Source organism: Ciconia boyciana, chromosome 13, assembly GCF_034638445.1.
Source record: "Ciconia boyciana chromosome 13, ASM3463844v1, whole genome shotgun sequence".
Lineage (NCBI taxonomy): Eukaryota > Metazoa > Chordata > Aves > Ciconiiformes > Ciconiidae > Ciconia > Ciconia boyciana.
The window spans coordinates 9,036,367-9,055,988 of NC_132946.1; the positions used below are offsets into that span (position 1 = coordinate 9,036,367).

At 36.3% G+C, this 19,622-nt stretch overlaps 1 protein-coding gene across 1 annotated transcript; it reads right to left on the minus strand.

The window, feature by feature from the left end:
• Positions 1-393: 393 nt before the first annotated feature.
• LOC140659173 (putative short-chain dehydrogenase/reductase family 42E member 2) lies at positions 394-19,466 on the minus strand. Its single transcript, XM_072878474.1, has 14 exons — positions 19,451-19,466; positions 16,806-16,861; positions 16,113-16,293; positions 13,668-13,903; positions 10,936-11,031; positions 10,086-10,146; positions 8,129-8,247; positions 6,519-6,594; positions 5,218-5,300; positions 4,549-4,686; positions 3,196-3,261; positions 2,305-2,368; positions 1,877-1,950; positions 394-605 (listed from the first exon to the last, which is right to left on the minus strand). Exons 4-14 carry the CDS (start codon positions 13,896-13,898, stop codon positions 402-404), a joined length of 1,212 nt encoding a protein of 403 aa, XP_072734575.1. The 5' UTR covers positions 13,899-13,903; positions 16,113-16,293; positions 16,806-16,861; positions 19,451-19,466; the 3' UTR covers positions 394-401.
• Between the last annotated feature and the right edge of the window lie 156 nt (positions 19,467-19,622).

Consider the following 19,622-nt stretch of genomic DNA (forward strand, 5'->3'; position numbering starts at 1 on the left):
CCTTTTCTTCATTGGAGCTGCTGGACTTGTTACAGCACTGCAGTCCTATGGTGGTTCCTCTTCTTCCAATTTCTTACCCTCCTGAATTATCATTTTTAGAAAATAATTCTCAGCATGAAGCAATCAATTAATGAAGATCCATAAAACTATTCCTGCAACCATTAGTGGTGAACTCCTTTGATTTTGTGACACTGCATTGTCCTTTGGGAACATTTCCTGATGTGTCATGTGTTTTCACTTTTGTGGTTTTTTTGTTTTGTTTTTTTAAATGAAATCAGAGCGATGTCATCATAATAATAAGAATAATAAAGTCCATAGTGACTGAGGAATGTACTATGACCAGATCATTAATATGCAGAAACAAAACTAGGTTTCTGGAACAGGTGGGTAGTTACTCGATTTTAGAAGAAAGAAAGAATGATCAAACTTAACAAAATGCCAAAAGCAAACACCATTTTAAGGAACGTGTGATCTTGTTGGCAAGTAGGTCTTGTTTTAAGATAATGATCCACAGAATCAGCGAATGAGAATTTCTTGGGTTTGTAACCAAGTTGATTTCGTGCCTTGTCTATTCGGAAAGTGTGAGTTACAGTAACATTCCAGACCTAAAAACCAAAAGGACAGTTATGGAAGTGACTTTAATATCTGATTTTCTAGAACTTGGATGAAAATATGTAAGCAGTGATATTACAATGGAATTAAAAACATGAATAAAGATAGACACGCAAAAGTGTATACATTTTTGTATACGGATTCTGTCCAGAGCTAACAGAATGAGTTCATGTAGCTGACAGGTAAAGAGCCAAAGCTCTGTGGACTGGGTGCAGGAGGAGTTTATGACACTGATTTCTCACTTATGAATGTGAGATAAAGAACTAAGGAAATCCCACGCAACGGATCAACACTTCCCTCAAACTGGCTCTTCTATACAGAGAAATGCACAGTGGAACTGGATGAATGTATTGGAGGACAGTGGTGTGGCCTCTCAACTCTGCAGAAATGCCTATCTAAGGAGCAGAAAACACGCACTTTTGGAGAGTCTCTGAACACATGGTGCCTGTGGAAGTGCTTCAGTTGCACAGACTCTATGATTTCTGGTTCAGGTGTAGAACTAATGTAGAAGTAAGTATACAAACAGATAGATAAATTGTGGAATAACTGAAAAGCTACAGCAGAATTTAATGAGGTCCATTCAGTCCCTTCAGTGTCCTAGTATGTTACAATGCTAATGTATGTTATAATGCTACAATACAGTAAGACACTAGATCACTAGATGATAGATTAGTTAGAGCATTTTGGCTTATATTATAAATCATAATACTGTACAAAAACATAAGTTAGATCAAAATGATTTTGTCCAGAAGGTTGGATTTGATCCCCCCCCCCCAAAAAAATTTGACTTTTCATTCCAATCCAGAATTATTTTTAGTGGACTTCCTAATTATTGGCTAGCCTGGTATTATGATACCTGCTACTACTTTGACCCGAGACTCTTGCTCTGTACTCTTGGAACACCTTCCTTTAACAAGTAGTTCCACAGCATAGGACAGCTCGCTGGAAATGACGATGTAGTGCCTGTTTTCCTCTTTGTGCCAGCTCCATGTCAGTCACTCTGTCTTGCACATCTAGGATGCTTCTCTGGATCATCTAATCTTCAAGTAAGGTTTAATTTCTGATGATTTTATAAGGGGTGGCCAGGATGGCATGGAAAAATCAGGCTACAAAATGACTGTCTAAGCCCTGAATGGACTACACCCTGAGCAGAAAAACAGAGCTCTAATGCAGACAACCCTGTCTGCATCCAAAGGATGTATCATGTCCTTAATGAGAATTTTGGTCAGAAATACATAAACATTCCATCTTTTTATATATTTACCTCATTCCTTGTCAAGAAAGGTGTAAAGCTAAAAACTGGTTTTAGTATCAGGTGCAGATATTCCATCACAGCAGCTGTGAAACAGAAAGTTACTTCATGAGACAGCTGGATAACAATTAACTGAGATAATTGCACATCCTAGAATTCCTACTGATATCAGAGGATGCAATTAAGGTGGTAGAAGGCAATGTTTAATTTATAAAGTACATGATGGACTCAGTTTATGAATAGCCTTTAAAGTTTATCTGGTATAATTAATGCCAAATGGCATAAAGGATTGTTACATTAATTAGAATAATGTTAAGTTATATAATTCCTACAGTTCGGGTCCCTGAATTTTATAAAACCATTACGTAGCTTTATAGGAATAAAAAAAAAATTAAAAAATAAATAGCACAATAATTAAGTATGTATTTTATTATTTTTACCTGCTATATGAACCAGAAGAACAGGAATATGTATCCATGGTTTCCTGTAGCCTAATTTTTCAAACTAGAAGGGGTTTGAAATAAAAGGAAAGAATAACAGAGAATTTGTACCAAATTGAGGATGTCAGTGAAGCATGAAAATAGAAAAATGACTATTGATAAAACATGTATCTAAACTTTTTTCCAGTTAATCTTCCTACCAATACTGGTAGTAAGAAATGCAATTGAAACCCACTACTCATTCTTTGGTGTCCACCTCCCACCCTTCAAATGCAACTGGATGGTAAAGGGGAAACAATGGTATTGCCAAGGGGTAAGTGACTGAGACTAGAATACTTAATTACATTTAGATACAGGCCCATTGTTCTACTGCAGTCATTTTCTTGGAAGTCTTTTCTGCGTTGGCATTGCAGGATCAAAACTGTAGCATGTTCCTAAAATCCCTGCCTGATATTTATGAAAATGTAATGTTGCCTCTTTTTAGCTTTTAAGATATGATTCTAAATGGCCTTCCCTTTTGTGCTGCAGTTGATGGCAGAACAAAGAAATAAACAATGGCTATAAAAGGCCTGCCAAATGCTCATAGTAGAACTTTTCATGCACTGTGAGCTTGCTTTACAGAAATAACTACTGTTTGGTTGCAGGTTCTATACCTCTCAGCTAAATTCTCTCAAAACAAGAAGGGCCAAGCTCCACAGTTATGCATATCCAAAACTTCCCTTAAAGCCAGTGGAACTTTGGGATATGCAGGGAGAACAAGACTGACTTTAATGTTAAATACTTCAGTATTTAATGTGCACTGAACTTCATTTAGTTAGTATGGTCTTTTAGTTAATGATATGAATAGGGCCCATACAGTGCATTAGAGCTAAATGTGAGTGCAATACATACTAAAGGGACTATCCATTCAGAAAATATGACGTTTTCACCATCATGTATGTAATACGCCTGACCACTCTGTTAAAGAAGCAGAGAAAAACAATTAGAAAAACACATTAGAAACATTAGAAAATGCCATAGGATGGCATTTTCTTTCTCTCTCATACCTACCTATCTTTCTTGATTTTGTGAATAACATGCCAGCACACATACAGTGAATGCACACAAATCAGCTCAACAAACTAACTTAATTGGACTTCACTGTGATCTCAAACATGTCGCATACTTTTGGGCAACCCCATGGTGGTAGTAGAGCTAATCATGATTAACCATGGTGTAATGTGGATCAGAGCTTGATTTCACCATGTAGTAACCCAGCAGAGCATTAAGTTCTTCATGATGTGCAGGGGACAGAATTTTCTTCATGAGTCCAACAGAGGTGGCAACACTGACAGCATTTAATAAACACAGCTTTTTGAGGTCGAGTTCCAACTCTGGCTAATTTTCTGATTAAAACAAATTCAGTATACATATTCTGTGGGACATGTCACAGTGTCTGAATCCACTTTTGGCTTCCAGTCTATCTTCTTCCAGCCTTCTAAGTAAACATGCAGGCAGTACTTCCTGGACAGCTATGCTCTGGATGAGGACTCTATCCAATTGTGAACACTATGAACACCAGAGCACCCAAGCAGACCCTGGGAGTTTGGGCATTATGTAATTCTAAAACAGCTCCATAGCTTTCAAGCACTTAACTAGTTGACAGCACATGGAGAGATGTTCAGACGGATCTGTACCTGTTGTCTATATGTTCCTACCAATATATATGAAGCTGGAGCCTTCAGGAGCTGTGAATGTAGCAGCTGCTGCAACACTGTCAGTTCTGTAATGCTTCACAGTCCTCAGATTGTTGTTGCAATTATGACCAGTAGAAGAAAAACAAAAACCTTTTAAAATTGTCTGTTAATTTTGTACATCTCTTTTTGGAATTTTCAACCCTGAAAATTAAACTGGAATGCCTCAGAATGGTTGCTCTAAATGTTATGCATCTAGAATCAGAATCTATTTTCAAAAGAATAACAGAATATATAGATTTGTATGATGGTCAATATATTAACCTGGTTAAAAACACTATTTCCTCCAATCAAACAGGAAATTATATATTTTCAAAACAGAAAAAGCCACCATCAAAATATTAGTAGAATATATTTATATTTGCACTGTCCATGTGCTTGTGGAGCCAAACACCATTTTTGAGAATTTAGCACACAACCTTTTGGAGAACCTTTGATCTCAAAACATCAAAAATTAAACCTATTTGAGAGCTAAAGCTACTAGGACACAGTGTTTATATTGTTTACTTACAGCTACATAACCCTTATCAGAGGTGAGAGCCTCAGCAGCTAGTAAGTGAGCTTGTACTAGATTTCCTATGTGAACCCAGTTCATCTGAACTTTGTGATTCCCAAACTTGAAGTTAAATAGTCTCCGCTGGATATTTACCTGTAGAAACAGAAAACATGAAATAACTACGTTATTCCTTTATTATGCAGTATATATACCCATTTTGGCTCAGCCTGAATACTTAGAATTTGCTGTATTTGTGTACAATTACAGCACAAGAAATGCGTCACGAAAAAAAACCAACTAGTCGGTGGTTTTATAAATCAAGGACTGTTGCACTGATACGCAGTAGTAAAATACAGTGACATTATAGTGTTTGGCTGAAATTGAAGTGCATATTTAAAATACAATATTTACATTAAACAATCAGGGACACAAACCTATTTCTTCTACTACAGCATTTCAGCCTTGCATTTTTTTCTTTTCACTTAAAAATACAGCTTGATCCTTGCCCTTTCTGCAATGCTCATATTGTGCTATTTGTTATCTTGCATCATATGACCTGTCACCAAGCTTTCACAACAGTTTTCCTGGAGGAATTGTTAAGAACTGTAATCACGATACTTCCACTTGTGTTATGCCCTTACAACTACTCGTAGTGTCCTCCAGAGCTGACTACATAACACATACGGCTACTCGTGGCAGGTGGCGCTGCTCTTCTGGTCCATATATGCCTGGTGGACGAAGCACACAAGTATGGAGCCTATCACCTCCTTGGAGAGAGAACAAAATGTGATTTTCAGATAGCTTTGATATCAACATATGGCTGACATATTGTCTGAATTTTACACTGTGAAAGTGAAGGATCAGTCTGACCATTCTATATGATTTGGCTTCCTAGTAACTTGCTTTCATATCTGTATAAAATTGAATCAATACTAGTGAAAGACCCTGGCTTAGCAGCCTGAAAAACTGAATCCCTCTGACCACAGAAGAGTTTGAATAGGGACAGGATAAATCAAACTTTCCTGTAGATAGCCTCCTGCTTGACTGACTTTTGCTATTTGTTATCGATATAAGTTTATAACATACATATTTGTCCATCATTGTAGACAAATGCAATACTGGAAGAATATAATTCAATTTGCTATATTTAGACACCTTGCTTGCGTGCAGCTCAATGCCATCACAAAGGAATGGAAGAGGTCTCTTAAACAGAGGCTTTCAAATGAGTTAGCATATTTTAAATCAAAATGAGTACTTTAAGCTCTACATGTGAATCAGTAAGTAGACTCCTCTGACTCCTGAGAATAGGCACGATTACACCTTTTATGTGGGCAAGTGTAACAGGTGGTAGGCATCTGCGCAATCGTTAATCAAGGACACTAAAATTGAATCCCCACCTAATTAATGTTTGCCAGCTTTTCAGTTGAGAGAAATCAGTAGGAATAGAAAAATATGCATGTAAAAGCAAAGATAAATATTTCCCTTGCCATGTACAGATAGATTTTTAGCCACAGCTATTCATGCATGTGTGACTTTAGAAGTCAACATGACCCTGATATTGCCAATCTGTTTAAGAAACTGCAGTTATTCTTGCCATACACCTGCAAGCCTTTGGGAATTATGAGAATGACCTATCAGACAGTGCTTAGAGATTGGGATTATCAGAGAAGTTCGAAGTGATAGACTGAATGGGGAATAAAAGCACAAATACTGTATCTATTGTAAAATTGGTAAAATTTTAAGATGATTTGAAGAAGTAAGGTTAAATTTTCTGAATTCTCCCATCTATTGTTTGCATATAATCTCATATCTGTCTGGGTATACATATAAAAAAATTAATCATCCACCAAAGGGAGGAGTAGAAACAAACAAAAAAATCCTTATTTCAGTTAAAGTATGCTGTTTATTGATAAATGAGTAACCAGAGGATGGAATACCCATTAGCATTACTAATGACAGGAAAACCCCAAATGTTTTATATATACCTTTGAGTAAAGTTCCATTAGCAGCAAGAACCATTTGGTCTGCAATTGCCTTTGTTCTAGAATAATGATTAAATTGCTATAAAGAAAGGCAGAATATGATCAACATTTTAATCACATTATTGCATCTGTAAAGGCAAACTTACTGTTTATGTCTGATAACATTTAAATCTAGCCAGCTTGTAGACACCAGCTGAGTAAAACTGAACTAGAAATAACAAGATATAGTGAATATATACTTTGTTTATGACAAAGAAACTTATCAGACTTACATTTTAGTTGCACAAGTTTAGCTTCAGAGTGAATTTAAGTCCACTAGTATTTACTTAACTTACTTTTTGTGCTGGATGTACTGAAAAAATTACTATCAAGCCAAATGTTCTGGTGGGTCAGATAATTTTATTTTGAAAAAACAACCATTCTGAATTGGAAGAACTTTTTTAAAACAGTAAGTTAAATATGAAATTAAAAATTCAGACTTTCCTAAAAATGTTTCCATTTCTTACTGAAACTATTTGGGAAGTTATAAATAATTATCTCCCACTGTATCTTTTACTATTAACTTTAAAAATTGCACCCAAGTATAAACAACAGGATTTTGGACACAGTTAGCACATGCTGGTTTAGTGATTACTTATCCACACGAGGTTATTTATATATCTGTTGAATTTTCTATTGCCATACTTTATATTGAAAAATATACCTATAAATCACACCATGGAAAATTTTTCACCCCCTCAGGTGGCTTAATCCACCTGCTCCACCTCCCTCCAATGCCCCACCTACCTCTGCTGCTTGCTATTACATGATCACCATTAGAGAAAACTTATGATTACGGCTCAGACACATGCAACTAATTGCCAATTCCTGAAATGCCTTCTCAGAAGTCTGAGGTGCTGTGCAGGCTGTGCACAAACTGACGTATCCAACTAAGTATCTATCTCAGGCAGCACTAACAGAGTAGTAGTCAGTCCTATTTAGGATTCCTGGATACAGGATGTACATTCTAAAATTATAGCTTTTAACTGCAGGCAGCATGCTGGGACCAGGAAAGAACAAATGGGAAGAGTGGCCAGAATGCATTGAGCTTCAGATTTCAGCTAGAAAATATTTCCTAAATGATCACAGCAAAGAAAGAAATGGTATTTCAGAGCAGTGCTGAGGTGACTGTAACTACCACCTGGCCTGAGCAAGAAAGCAAGGTTTGGGAACTTCAAAGAAACAAAAATGGGTGTGAATAAAGATGTAGAATTTGATATTTAACAATATTCTTCAATGCAAAAGTTCACAGGGGCCATCATATTCAGTATTTACATAGCAGATGGTCCCCTGAAAGCCCTTCCTCTTAAAATATTCTTGTTAAATGTCATATTCCACTTTTCTTAGTCATTTTTAGGTATTTTATAATCTCAAATCTGTCTAGTTATAGCAGATTAAAGCCATTATGATTTGAGTATTTCTTCATTGATCATGGGTCAATTTTTATTAATGAAAAATAATTTCATAGAATTTGATGTGATCTATAGTAAAACAGCTTCTGCTCTCAGAACAGCCTTCGCATAATCTATCCTTTAGAGCACAATAAATGCCACGCTATCACATGAACAAAGTACCTTTTCCAGTGGAAAATATGGCACAGTTTCTTCATCTCCTTCTTCAATAGGATTCCCTCCAAATACCACATTCACTGTACTGGTATATATCAGCCTAGGGATATTTCTTTGTTTGCAGACTACAACGGTATACAAAATAAATTATTTTAAAACAAACATAGAGTGAGAAACAACATATGAACTGGCAGCTTCTCTTTTTGAAAACAAACATGTTTATAGAAAAAGTAATCTTTTAATTTTAATATTAACTTATCATTTAACATAATATTCTATTTCATTCAGCTGGAATTTTTCATCCCAAATACCTGCTATGTAAATATTACATATTGTAGTCACCAAACATTTTATGATTAGGTACCTGCAGCTATCATATCACCACTGGACTGTAGTCATCAGCTGGATAAACGAATTATATTGGCAGGGGGGGAAAATTCCTCCTTTACTTCACAAACATTTCTTAAAACATGTTCATTTTACAAACTGAATAAAAGGAGATGAGTATGAACATTTCTTGGGATCAAATAGCACTGAAAACTCCCTGCTTCTTTCTGTAGGGGACAGCCTGCCTGCGGACCATTACTTTTGCCCTTGTTTCAGCGGTGAGCAGTAAGCAGTACTGCTTCTTGCACCACAGTTTCATGGATGCCTGTGCAGATAAGTAAAGTCATTTAAGAAAATGTGCTAGCCGTCTCTGGTGGGTGACAAAACTGCATTTGTGTCAATCTGTTCATAAGTGACAACTGACATGGTAGTAGGAAACATACGCTGTTACCGTGTAACCAGTAGTACCTTAAATACAAATGAAATTAATATTATTTACAAAACAAAGTCTTAGTTATGGATTCCAGTTGGGTGTTAAGATAGTATGTCTAAATTCTGCTGCATGTATGTCATTGCAAACTTGAATAACGTAAATTTCCTTTTGATTTAACAATGATTCTAAAGTTTAAGTGAATTAATATTCCAAGTCAGGAATTTCTAGAATTGACAGAGCAGTCAGTCCAGTTGGCTCATTAGCTCATTTTGAAAATAATTAAGGTAATTACTGTTGTAAATATTTAGAACAAAATACAATAATAAAATCTATTATTAAAATGTAGATTAACAGGTTCATGCTCCTCCCAGACTCTTGCTTTGTTGGGAGCCTATGGAAATTTGACATGACATGTTTCTGTGGGTTCAGAGGTTGGGGTAAGAAGAAGGGAATATGTGGCAACCTCTTCCCTCTAACTCATTTAGTGTTTTACTTGCCGACCATTTCACTCTAATTATTCCTGCTTTTTTCAGTAATAACCCACAGGCAGCATGAAAATTAAATTAAAACTGCTTTTTCCATTTTGCTTTTTGCTTTTTTTGCCATTTGGTTTTTGAGGGAAAAGCAAAGAGAAAGTAGCTTTGGTATTTCAAATACACTTTGAAATGTTCTTTCTGGAATTGAATATACAGAAATAAATCTACTAGCATTATCCAGAGACAGTAGTTAAAAATCAATATGTAATAAAAAGGGATCACATTTAGACAGATGAACAGAAAGGATAGAAGATTTTCTATATTAACATGATAAAATAATAGCTAAATATACTTAGCACATCTATGGCTCCCGTCACCAAATGTTTACAACACAACAAAGAGTACAATATCTCTCATGTTATTTCTATGAGGAAAGAGGATAACACTTCTCCATTACATAAAGGGAAAAAATAACCAGTACATGGAGGAGAGTTTACGTTGGTCTGCCAAGGAATGAAGTCAAGGTGGAAAACCTATCCCCAATTCAAACCAGTGGCAAATCTACCAGTTTTAATGGGACCCACACACCTAGCTTTACATCATGCTCTGAAAGGAGGGAGAGAAGAGCCTCATTTTACTGCCAAATCAACACAGGAAACATCCAATTAGAAGGTTTTTTAATTAATGGTTTGAATCAGACACAAAGAAAGAAAATCTAGGTACATACCATCAATTATTATTTTTGTGCCTCCGACATTTATGGATTCAATATGGTCTTTCTTTTGAAGCTAGAAATAGAGTTTGCACAATATCTAATTAATTGAATAAGTCACATCCACAATACAATTGTTACAATTGCCAGATCTAGAACAGCTGTGGCCTTTTTGTGATGTATGTGTTACAGTTCTCTGTCCTTCTGGCATACAGTGACTCCTAGCAGTTCTCATTTTTATTGTCTTGTTCAGTGTATGAATAAATAAAGTTGAAAAATGAAACATAAAATGCATCTGAAAGGAAATTATAATGCTTTAATTTTTTGTCACATCCCAGATAATCCATGATATGGAAAAGGGAATTACAGGCAGGGGTTATGCTCCCTGAAAGCTTTCACAAATTCTTGTTCCAGTGGCAATCTGTCCTGTTCCTAGAAATAAATTAGTATTTTCATGAGTTTTTTGATAACACCCTCTGTGAATATGACTGTTATTTAGCATAACCATACTGAGTTGCTGGTCTGTTTCCTCATGACTATGAGTTCACAAGAAGAAAATGCATCATTAGCTCTAGATCAATATTGTCATACTTCTTCAGATTAGAGAAAAAGCATATGCCTTCTTATCCAAGATCTTAAATCTGTGATCTAATTTTTCTAGAGTATTTTGTGTAGTACATCAGTTTTATGCTCTAACATTTATTATTTAAGGAATACCTCCCTTGTTGCCTGTGTGGATGACTTGACCTTTATAACCATCTTCTGTCTGACATAAATATCATATAATTACATTCTTTGCTACATGCAGACAAATGTTTGCTTTCACAAGAATACAGAAAGAAAACATTACGAAAATTGTACTTGCTTGTTCTAATCCTGACATTCCACATGCAGCCACATGAAAAACACAGTCAACCCCTTCACATGCTTCGAACACTGCATCATAATCCCTCACATCACCCTGTAAAATGAGAAAAGAATGGATTTTTGACTGGTAGAGCTCCTTACATTCTCTATAGAATTAGTATTAACTATGGCTATTAATGAAAATCTAAAGTAATTCTGATCTATTTTTCACAGTACTTAACTAGCATTAAATAAAACATTATAAATGTGGAGAAGAATCCATGACTAAGAATTTTGTCAGTATTTTGTTGCAAAACAAATATGACTCTTGTTGGCTTCAATTATAATGCGTATTTTCACACGTCGTCCTGCAGCCTGCAGGCTGGCAAAACTTGTTTGACTTGAATGGGAGCAGCATATGCTTGAGGGCTGGAGAATCAAGCTCCAAGGACAATAAATCACAGCAGGAAGGGTTCAGCTGTTTGCCATGGAATCACCAAATAAGAGAACCCCTTTTCTGTTAGCACCTTAAGATCGGACTTGTGCAATCTGGACAAATGTCGCTTTGCTCATCTAAGCTTTATTTTAGGTGCACTGCATGATAAATTTAATTACAGTTTTGTACAAGATTAAAACAAAAGAGTACACACTATATGCATTTAATATTATATTAGTACACATTAGTGTATTATAATCAGATTATATGAAATGCTATGTAGTACTGGACACTGTACTGTATTAAATACACACACACTATATCTAGTGTCAAATGCTATGCTGTGCTTAGAATATTAGATTTCATTTTTGTATACCAGGTAACACTATATGAATAATACTCCACATACATGTCAATAAAAATATAATACCTTTCTTTTCAGAATTATGATATTTCAAAATATTAGATATTATTTAATTTACTGTAATGAAATTTACAGAATAATCACAAAAAAAGGCTGGCTGGTAATATTAAGAGGTAATCTAATCAGTCTTTAACCTCAGCTTTTTTCTTCTGAGGTTGCCAAAGTATTTCACAAGTATGGCTGACTTACATTTCCTACCTTCAGTCAAATGCTAAAATAGCTAACCAGTATAAACAATATTAGCAATCTCCAAATCACTGATCAAGGCTCAGATCTCTGAAGTGACTTATTACTTTATTTACTAGGAGTCCATAGTTCCATTTTCTAGATAATTCACCTATACTTTGTAATATTCTTTTTAAACTGAATTGTAAAAAAAGTGTTCTCAGAAGATCATTTGTCAGATCTCTTGAGTCTCCTTTAAATTATGTAAATTGCCATCAATCCACCAATTTAAATCAAATTATGTGGATTTATATCGTTAACAAATCAAGCTCATGGTTTTTGAATGGTTCCTCAATAATACTTTATCTCTCTTCCATATTCTGTAAAAGCTGTTTATGAAATTGAACATAAGAACAACCATCCTGGGTCAGACTAAAGGTCTGCTTAGCCTGGTATTCTGCCCACTACACAGCCGTGCAGAGAGCAGTATCATGCGTCCCCTTTTGTCTCCCTTTCTGCCTGTCCCACATGGTGATGTAGCTAGAAAGAGAAAATCTGGCCTCACCTTGACAGCCCCTGGGACAAAGATCCTGTGATCACTTTCAGCTTTGCCATCAACTTTCTAGTTCTAGTGGTGGTGTCAAAGAGTTCTTACACTAAAAGCTCAGACAAGATCAGCTGAATGATACCCTATGTCTAGCTAGAACTTGTGCAAGGTGACAGGAGCGTGCAGGAAGTGCTAGGGCTCCCCTGTGCTCCCAGACCCCCAAACCTAGGGGGGTGAAGCAGCTGTAAGGAGTTGGTGCTCCCCACATCAGGGAGTAGTGGGGGATGCTGTCCCTCCACAGATGGCTGTAAGCTGTTAAATATTTGAGGTCTCTTTCGTTCCCCCTCTTTTGCAGACATAATAAGTTCCTTGAATTGTTAAGAATCAAAAGGAATCAGTGCTTATAAATGGGTGCCCTGGGAAGAGGAGGAACAGGGCAAGCATATGTGACACTTTCCCCCAGAATACTCTTCCAGTCTCCAAGTACTTTTCATTCAGAAGATTTCTTGAGCCTAATTTACCTTACCTATTTCATAATCTCAAATGGAAGTAAATTTTTGGTGGGGTTTTGTACACACCTTTTACCCACTGCATGAAAAAACAACCTCTTTTTGTTTGTATTGAACTGACTCCTCCTCATTTCACCTGATGGCCCTTCCTTCTTATACTGGAAAGGACAGTGAACAGTCAATCCCCATCCGTCTCCATGCCACTCAGTTTGTAGAGCTCTCCCACTCCCAAGTCATCTCTTTCCCAGACTGGGAAGTCCTAGTTTCCTCAGTCAGTCTCTGCACAGCAGTCATTCTACATTTGTGACCGCCTTATTGCCCTGTCTTGCTCTCACCTTTTTACTCCAAATAATTTCCCTGAGCAGTAAACTTTGTCACTTCATTGATCACTCCTTCACCTAGGTGAGCTACAAATGTGTTGAATGGCACTTCCAAGACAGGACCCTTCAGAACTTCACTGGTGACATTGAGAGAACTGACCACTTGGACTCCTGTTTGCTATCTCTTAATCAGTTATGCATGCGAGGACAGTTTACCATGACTTCTTATCGCTCTTAAAGGCTTTTCAGTAAATGCTTTTATCAAAAATCCTTAAGAGGAAGCCTTGCTAATGTGCATAAAAGTAGTACAGATTTATTTCACTGCTGTTAAATATGTAATTTCAACATACCTTGAAAAAATCTGCTCCTTTTGGAATTTCCCATTTAGGTTTCCGTACATCAAACAGAACAACAGCAATTCCTGACCTAACAAGAGCACATCCCAGATTGTATCCCAGGTAGCCTCCACCTCCTGTCACCATTGTCTTTCTGCTTCTGTTAACCCGTGGCCCAGCATGCTCATTTAGTTTGCTCTCACATGGTTGGCTGCTGTGGAGCTCTTCTGTAGATCCTTCTTGCATCACGACTGCAAGATAGAAGTTCCCTTGAAAATTCCTGCATAATACTCCGAGATCTGGGTAATTTCAGTAAATTTCATGTTACAATGCTCCTTTTGTGACTATATTATTTTTATTTATATATTTTTATTACCTTAACACATTTAAAATGTATAAAGTCATAATTCTGGTGATGGTATTTCTAGGTACAATGAGTAATGAGTCTGAATACCTTTATATTCCAAGATTTAGTCTTTTCCTCATACCCACAAGTTTCATGTTATATAGAAATGAAGAGAAATTACAGGATTTTAGAGACATTATAATTACCTAACCTTAACAGGTATGATTACATTTTGAATGCTTGGTGTATGAAACATTTTATCCTTGAAAACTCACTGACTTCTGATATATTAATGCCAAATAGATGTTAGCCTACTAATCAGGAAAAAAATTAGATAAGGAATATAAGAAAGGATTTATTCTGCTTTTAAAATCCACTTTATTTCACCTTTGGGTCACAGTTCTTCAGTAATGATACCAATTGGTTACCATTTTAAACTTTTCTGGTTACACACTATATAAATTTTATTTTTCTGTCCAGTTCTTACTAACTTTTGTCCATATTGTTCTCATTAGGGCATTTATATATAGCTTAACTGACAAGGAACAGAGGGATAAGCCATCTGCCCCGTGGGTTCATCTACTTGGGAAAACTGATAGAATATAATTCTGTGATAAACAATTCCACAGGAGTTACCCATCTGTACGCTTTGGTCTGTATTAAAAATGAGTTTACTCTACAATAATCACTTCTCTTCAGAAATTTACTCATATTCTGCAATTAAAATAACTGGTATTCCAGATCACAATATACTCCGAGAAATGAGTCCAGTTAATTTTCCCACATAGACAGCCCCTATTGTCCTGTTTCCTTGCGTGGCATTTGCACATTAGGATCTAGGCTCTTGTGTCCCCAAATAGAAATCTAGAATAAATACATCTGAATTAAGTTACTGTAAAGTGGGAGCCAAACTGTGTGCCTGCCAGTCTAATATAGGAATATAGACCCAATTCCTGCAGATTATTATGGTTTTCTCATAGCTGGAGTGGGTCCTCATAGTAATGTTCCCAAGCATAAGAGTACATCATCTTCCACCAGCTGGGCATAGATAGTTATAGTTTACTCTCAGTCGTTTACACCAGGGTTCAGCAGAGATTATGCAGAAACTGGGCATGACTGGTAACTGGCAGCTGCATCACTTGCAGGGTGACAAAAAAATACTAGAAAAGCAACAGAAAATGCAGCCCACAGTACACAAAGTTACGGACTATTTTTTCCATTGCCTAGTTAAGAAAAATGCCACAAACAAAATTATAAAAAATTATTTTATATGTTGTTTTTTAGATTTCAGACACAAGGAAGTAAATACCAGATTCTCCATGCTGTTATACTGTTTTAACACCAATGTCAGCTCACTAAATTCAAAGAACTGAGTGGCTTAACACAGTGGAAAATACGAGCTCCTTATGTTGAAAAACATCCTGACATTTCAAAAATGAAAAATAATCCACATTTCCAAACAAAATTTAAATTAGAACTAATATCATAAAACTAAAACAAGTATGCTTCTCCTGTTCAATCAAGGAAATTTAAATTTGCATCTCTAGATTATGCTACACAGTAGTTTTAAGCCATATAAAATTCTTTTGCCTTGTCTTCTGTGAAAAAGCACCTTTTAATACACTGTAAGGAGAACTAAGGTCAAGCTTGTCACATATGCCATAAAAAGACATATTTGAAAAATGGCATATATTTGAATACTTGTCATTAATATCTCCTTATATTCTAAGTAAGTTGGAGGTTGTATCAAAAAGTTTGAAGATTTTGCTATAAAACTCTTTCTTAAAATGCACTAATGGCATTAATATATTAATCTGCTTCATGGAAGTAGAAAATTATTATCAAATTTTGAATGTAAACAATTTCCTGTAAGAAAATACTTATTTCCAGAATCAGTAACTTTCTTGTTTCTCTAAATTTATAGGAGCTATTCTGATTTATTAATGTATTCTGCATGATAAGCATAGTTACATCTTATGCAGTGCATGCGGCGTGAGTTGCTTTTAGCTCCCCTACTGTCATTTCAAATATTAGAAATGCAGAAATTACTTCCGATGAAAAGTTAGAGTCAAATATTTCAGGGTTTTAAAAATAGCTAAAGAAATAGTAAATACCCTTTGTAGAATCCTGGATGTCAGCGTTCTCCCAGTCCTTCCTGTCCAAGTAAGATGAAGAGACTTCTCTTTGCTGGACAGTTAGTAACACAAGGGCATCAGGTACTCTCAGACAAACAGAGATGTTCAGGTGTGCTCAGGCCCTTTTGCTGTTCCTGCTCCTTTGTAGCTGGTGGCTGGGCTAGGAGCCAAAAAAGGGCAGGGCTTAATTTGTACATAATTTACGTTCCTTTTCAGGAAAAAATGAAATATTGTCTCCGCATCAGACACTTCTAAATAGGATGGTATCCCTTACTATTACCTGGTAAAAGTATTGGTAAGACACTAGACAACACAGATATACTATCGGTACCATCATTCTGTAGATACATTGTATTAGACTACTAAAACATCTCACACTGTTTTTAAAAAGTACAGAGAAAAGGGTTCTTTACTAAAGAAAAACAGGAAAGAAATTCTTAACACTAATGTTTAAAAGTGAACCTCTCTGAGAGTTGTGTGAAACTTTGGTAGGATACATCTCAGCTAGCAGCAGAGTGAATGGAAATACTTTCCCCTCTACCTACAGTTTTCAATCTAAATTTGGATAAAGAGAAGAAACAAAATCTTGTTTGGCAGTGGTACTTAGCACTTTCATCCTGAGTTTTCTGTCTTCATCCTCAACCCAATTATGTATTTGTAAAGAGGCTTAACTGTAGGCATAGGGGTTGTTCTCCGGCTTCCAAGATGGATGAAGTACAGGCAGCAAACTAACCGGTACACAACAGAATAGGAAAAGGTGATTTACTATTAAATAATGCATTTTAAATGAATAACAAATTAAATGATTAATAATTATATAAGTTCTCTGAACCTAAGATTTTAAAGCACTTTTAAAACACATATCCTTTTGCAAATTAAACAATGAGAAATCAAAGCCAACATTTTTAAATGGGTGTGTCTAAAATCAGGTCTCAAAGTAGTAGTTAAGATGCTAAAGAAACACTCCCAAATCTAAATATAAATGACTACAATTTTAAATGTTGGCATGTTAGAAATATCTCAAGTTCATAGGTGACTTTGCAATTTAAATGTAATTTAATTGCATTTGCTGTTCATGTGCTGACGAGAACTCATGTGCACGTTCATGTGCTGACGAGAACTCAAACTGACACCTAGGCAAATATATTCTAGCATAACATATATGTATTTAAGTCCCTGTAGTCTGCATTAGAACTAGAATCTTTGAACCTGTCAAGCTGATCTGCACTTCTCAGATGGCCGGATGAGTGACAAACCCAGCTCAGAATAAAACTTCTAAGAATACCAAATTCTCTGTTTTGAGCTGCCCACAGCACTGATAGCTTTTACCATTCAACCCAAGAAAGAAAGTGGCTATTCTATCCCTGGACTACTACAGAACTCCTCCAAAAGTCAAAGCAGCCAGTCAGATTATTCATAGCATATCAATCCCTCATTGCTCAGTGAAAATCAACAAAGAATATTTTAACTTGGCTTTGGGTTCCACCTTAGCCAGAAGGAGACACCTCAGAAGAGCTTTCAGAACTGGTATTTTGTACCTCTCCTGTTATGCTTATTCTCCTATCTTTAATGAAGAAGACGGGTGGCCATATTTTATTCACTGCATCCTGCTAAGTCTTTTTGAAAGAAACAGAAGCTAAAGTTACAAAGAGAAGAGCTGCTGCATTAAGATTTAAACTTGCTTTTGGTCTTGAATCACAACTCTGTACTGCCCTTTTCTTTTTCTCCTATAACCACTCACAGTTCATGTAGGCACACAGAAATAAACAAAACATCCCAGTACTTCTAGGAGATGACTGCATAAAATACAGCAGGAAGGTGTCAGAGAGTTTGCCTGCTTATTTACACGGAGAAGGTCCACATTTCTCAAACGTTATGTTGGCTTATCAAAATGTTACTCACATCTACACTGTAAAGCAATGTTGAAATGTAATTGCACTGTTTCATAGAGGAATCTAGTAAGCTTACACAAGCTGATTTCAAATCACATGCTGATAGATCCACTGATAAATCTGAATTAAGTAAGAGTGAGTAGGACTCAGCATAAGAAAGACAAGACACTACGTGTCTCCAGTATGCAAAGGAACACTCGTGTTCCCATGCTAGTTCTTTGGGCACCAGTGCTGGGCACAGAACCACAGAGAGGTATTAGGTCATGGCCTAGGAGACAGATGTGTGGAGACTGGGGCTTTGTCCCTTTGGTTCAGCAGGTCCCATTAATTTCATAGGTCTGCATTTTCAGGCCACAGAGCAGGAGCAATGCTCCAGCTGTGAGGTAGTAGGAACCTGAATGAGGGTTTTTAATTGTGTGGAAGATACTATGCAGAAAGGAGCTTTTAACAGACGTAACCAAAGCATGAAGAGCTCGACAGAGGGCTGAGTTAAAATAACAGCCGGATGTTTGGCCTGAGTCATAGGCAGGTTGGGATGTTCTGCAGTGCCCAAGGGCAGAAGAATAGCAGAAAAGCTTAAGAGACAAAGCTCTCTCTTAAAGCTATCTCAAGGATAGGATTTTGGTGAAATAACTGCAGCATAAAAATATCCTCTCTTCATTTGACTTATTAAAAATTCTGTATCTAAGCCCTAAATTAGTAGACTTGTCCAGGCTCATTATGTGTTTGAACACCTCCTTGCGCACTTTTTCACATCCAGACGCCCAGTCATACGTACTGACACAATCATATGAACTCAGAGTGGCAAGACTCGTTTCGACAGCGTACCACATCGCTGATCCTCTCTGCAACCCCAAAGAAGTCTGGACAGATCTGTTGTAGGGTGTAAGTACTTTTGACTAAAGGTACTTAGCTCTTTGTCACTACCAAAACAATCATCCTCATAACAAGAACTGAGTTTAAAACAACACAGAGCTGAGAGAAGTTAAGTGACGATGGTGAGGTATTCACATTTTAAGTGAGAGATGACAGAAAATGTTAAAAAGTATTTAAATCAGAAGGTCTTGCAATGTTAATGGAAAAGATGAAAATAATGGAACTCTCCTCTAAACATCATACCTAACTGTGCTTAGAATTTTTGCTTCAAAAAGAGAAATCATGGGATCTGAATTTGGGAAAGGACACTTAAGAATATTTATTTTTCATATAATCAAATGCTAAACATTGGTACATATCAAATATTTCTAAGGAATGAAGTCATCCTTAAAAAAGTTTCCCAACACAATATTAATGGAATAATGGATATAATTTAATACCCGAAGTACGCATCATTCAAATGCAACATTAAATACTTTATGATAATACAACATTCTTCACATTCCTTGCTTAGTTGGAAAAGTAAGATACAGAGGGAAAGCAACTTACCCATGTCACACTGTAAGTCCATGCCAAAAGGGAAAAGAAGATGCAGATCCTTATTCCTGTTATTAGACAAAAGGCATATTTTCGATGCTTAACACAGCAAAAGAACAGCTGTATGCTAGGAGTAAGTTAAGATCCTCTGAGCAGTAAGCTCCCTCTGACTTTTCATTAGGGA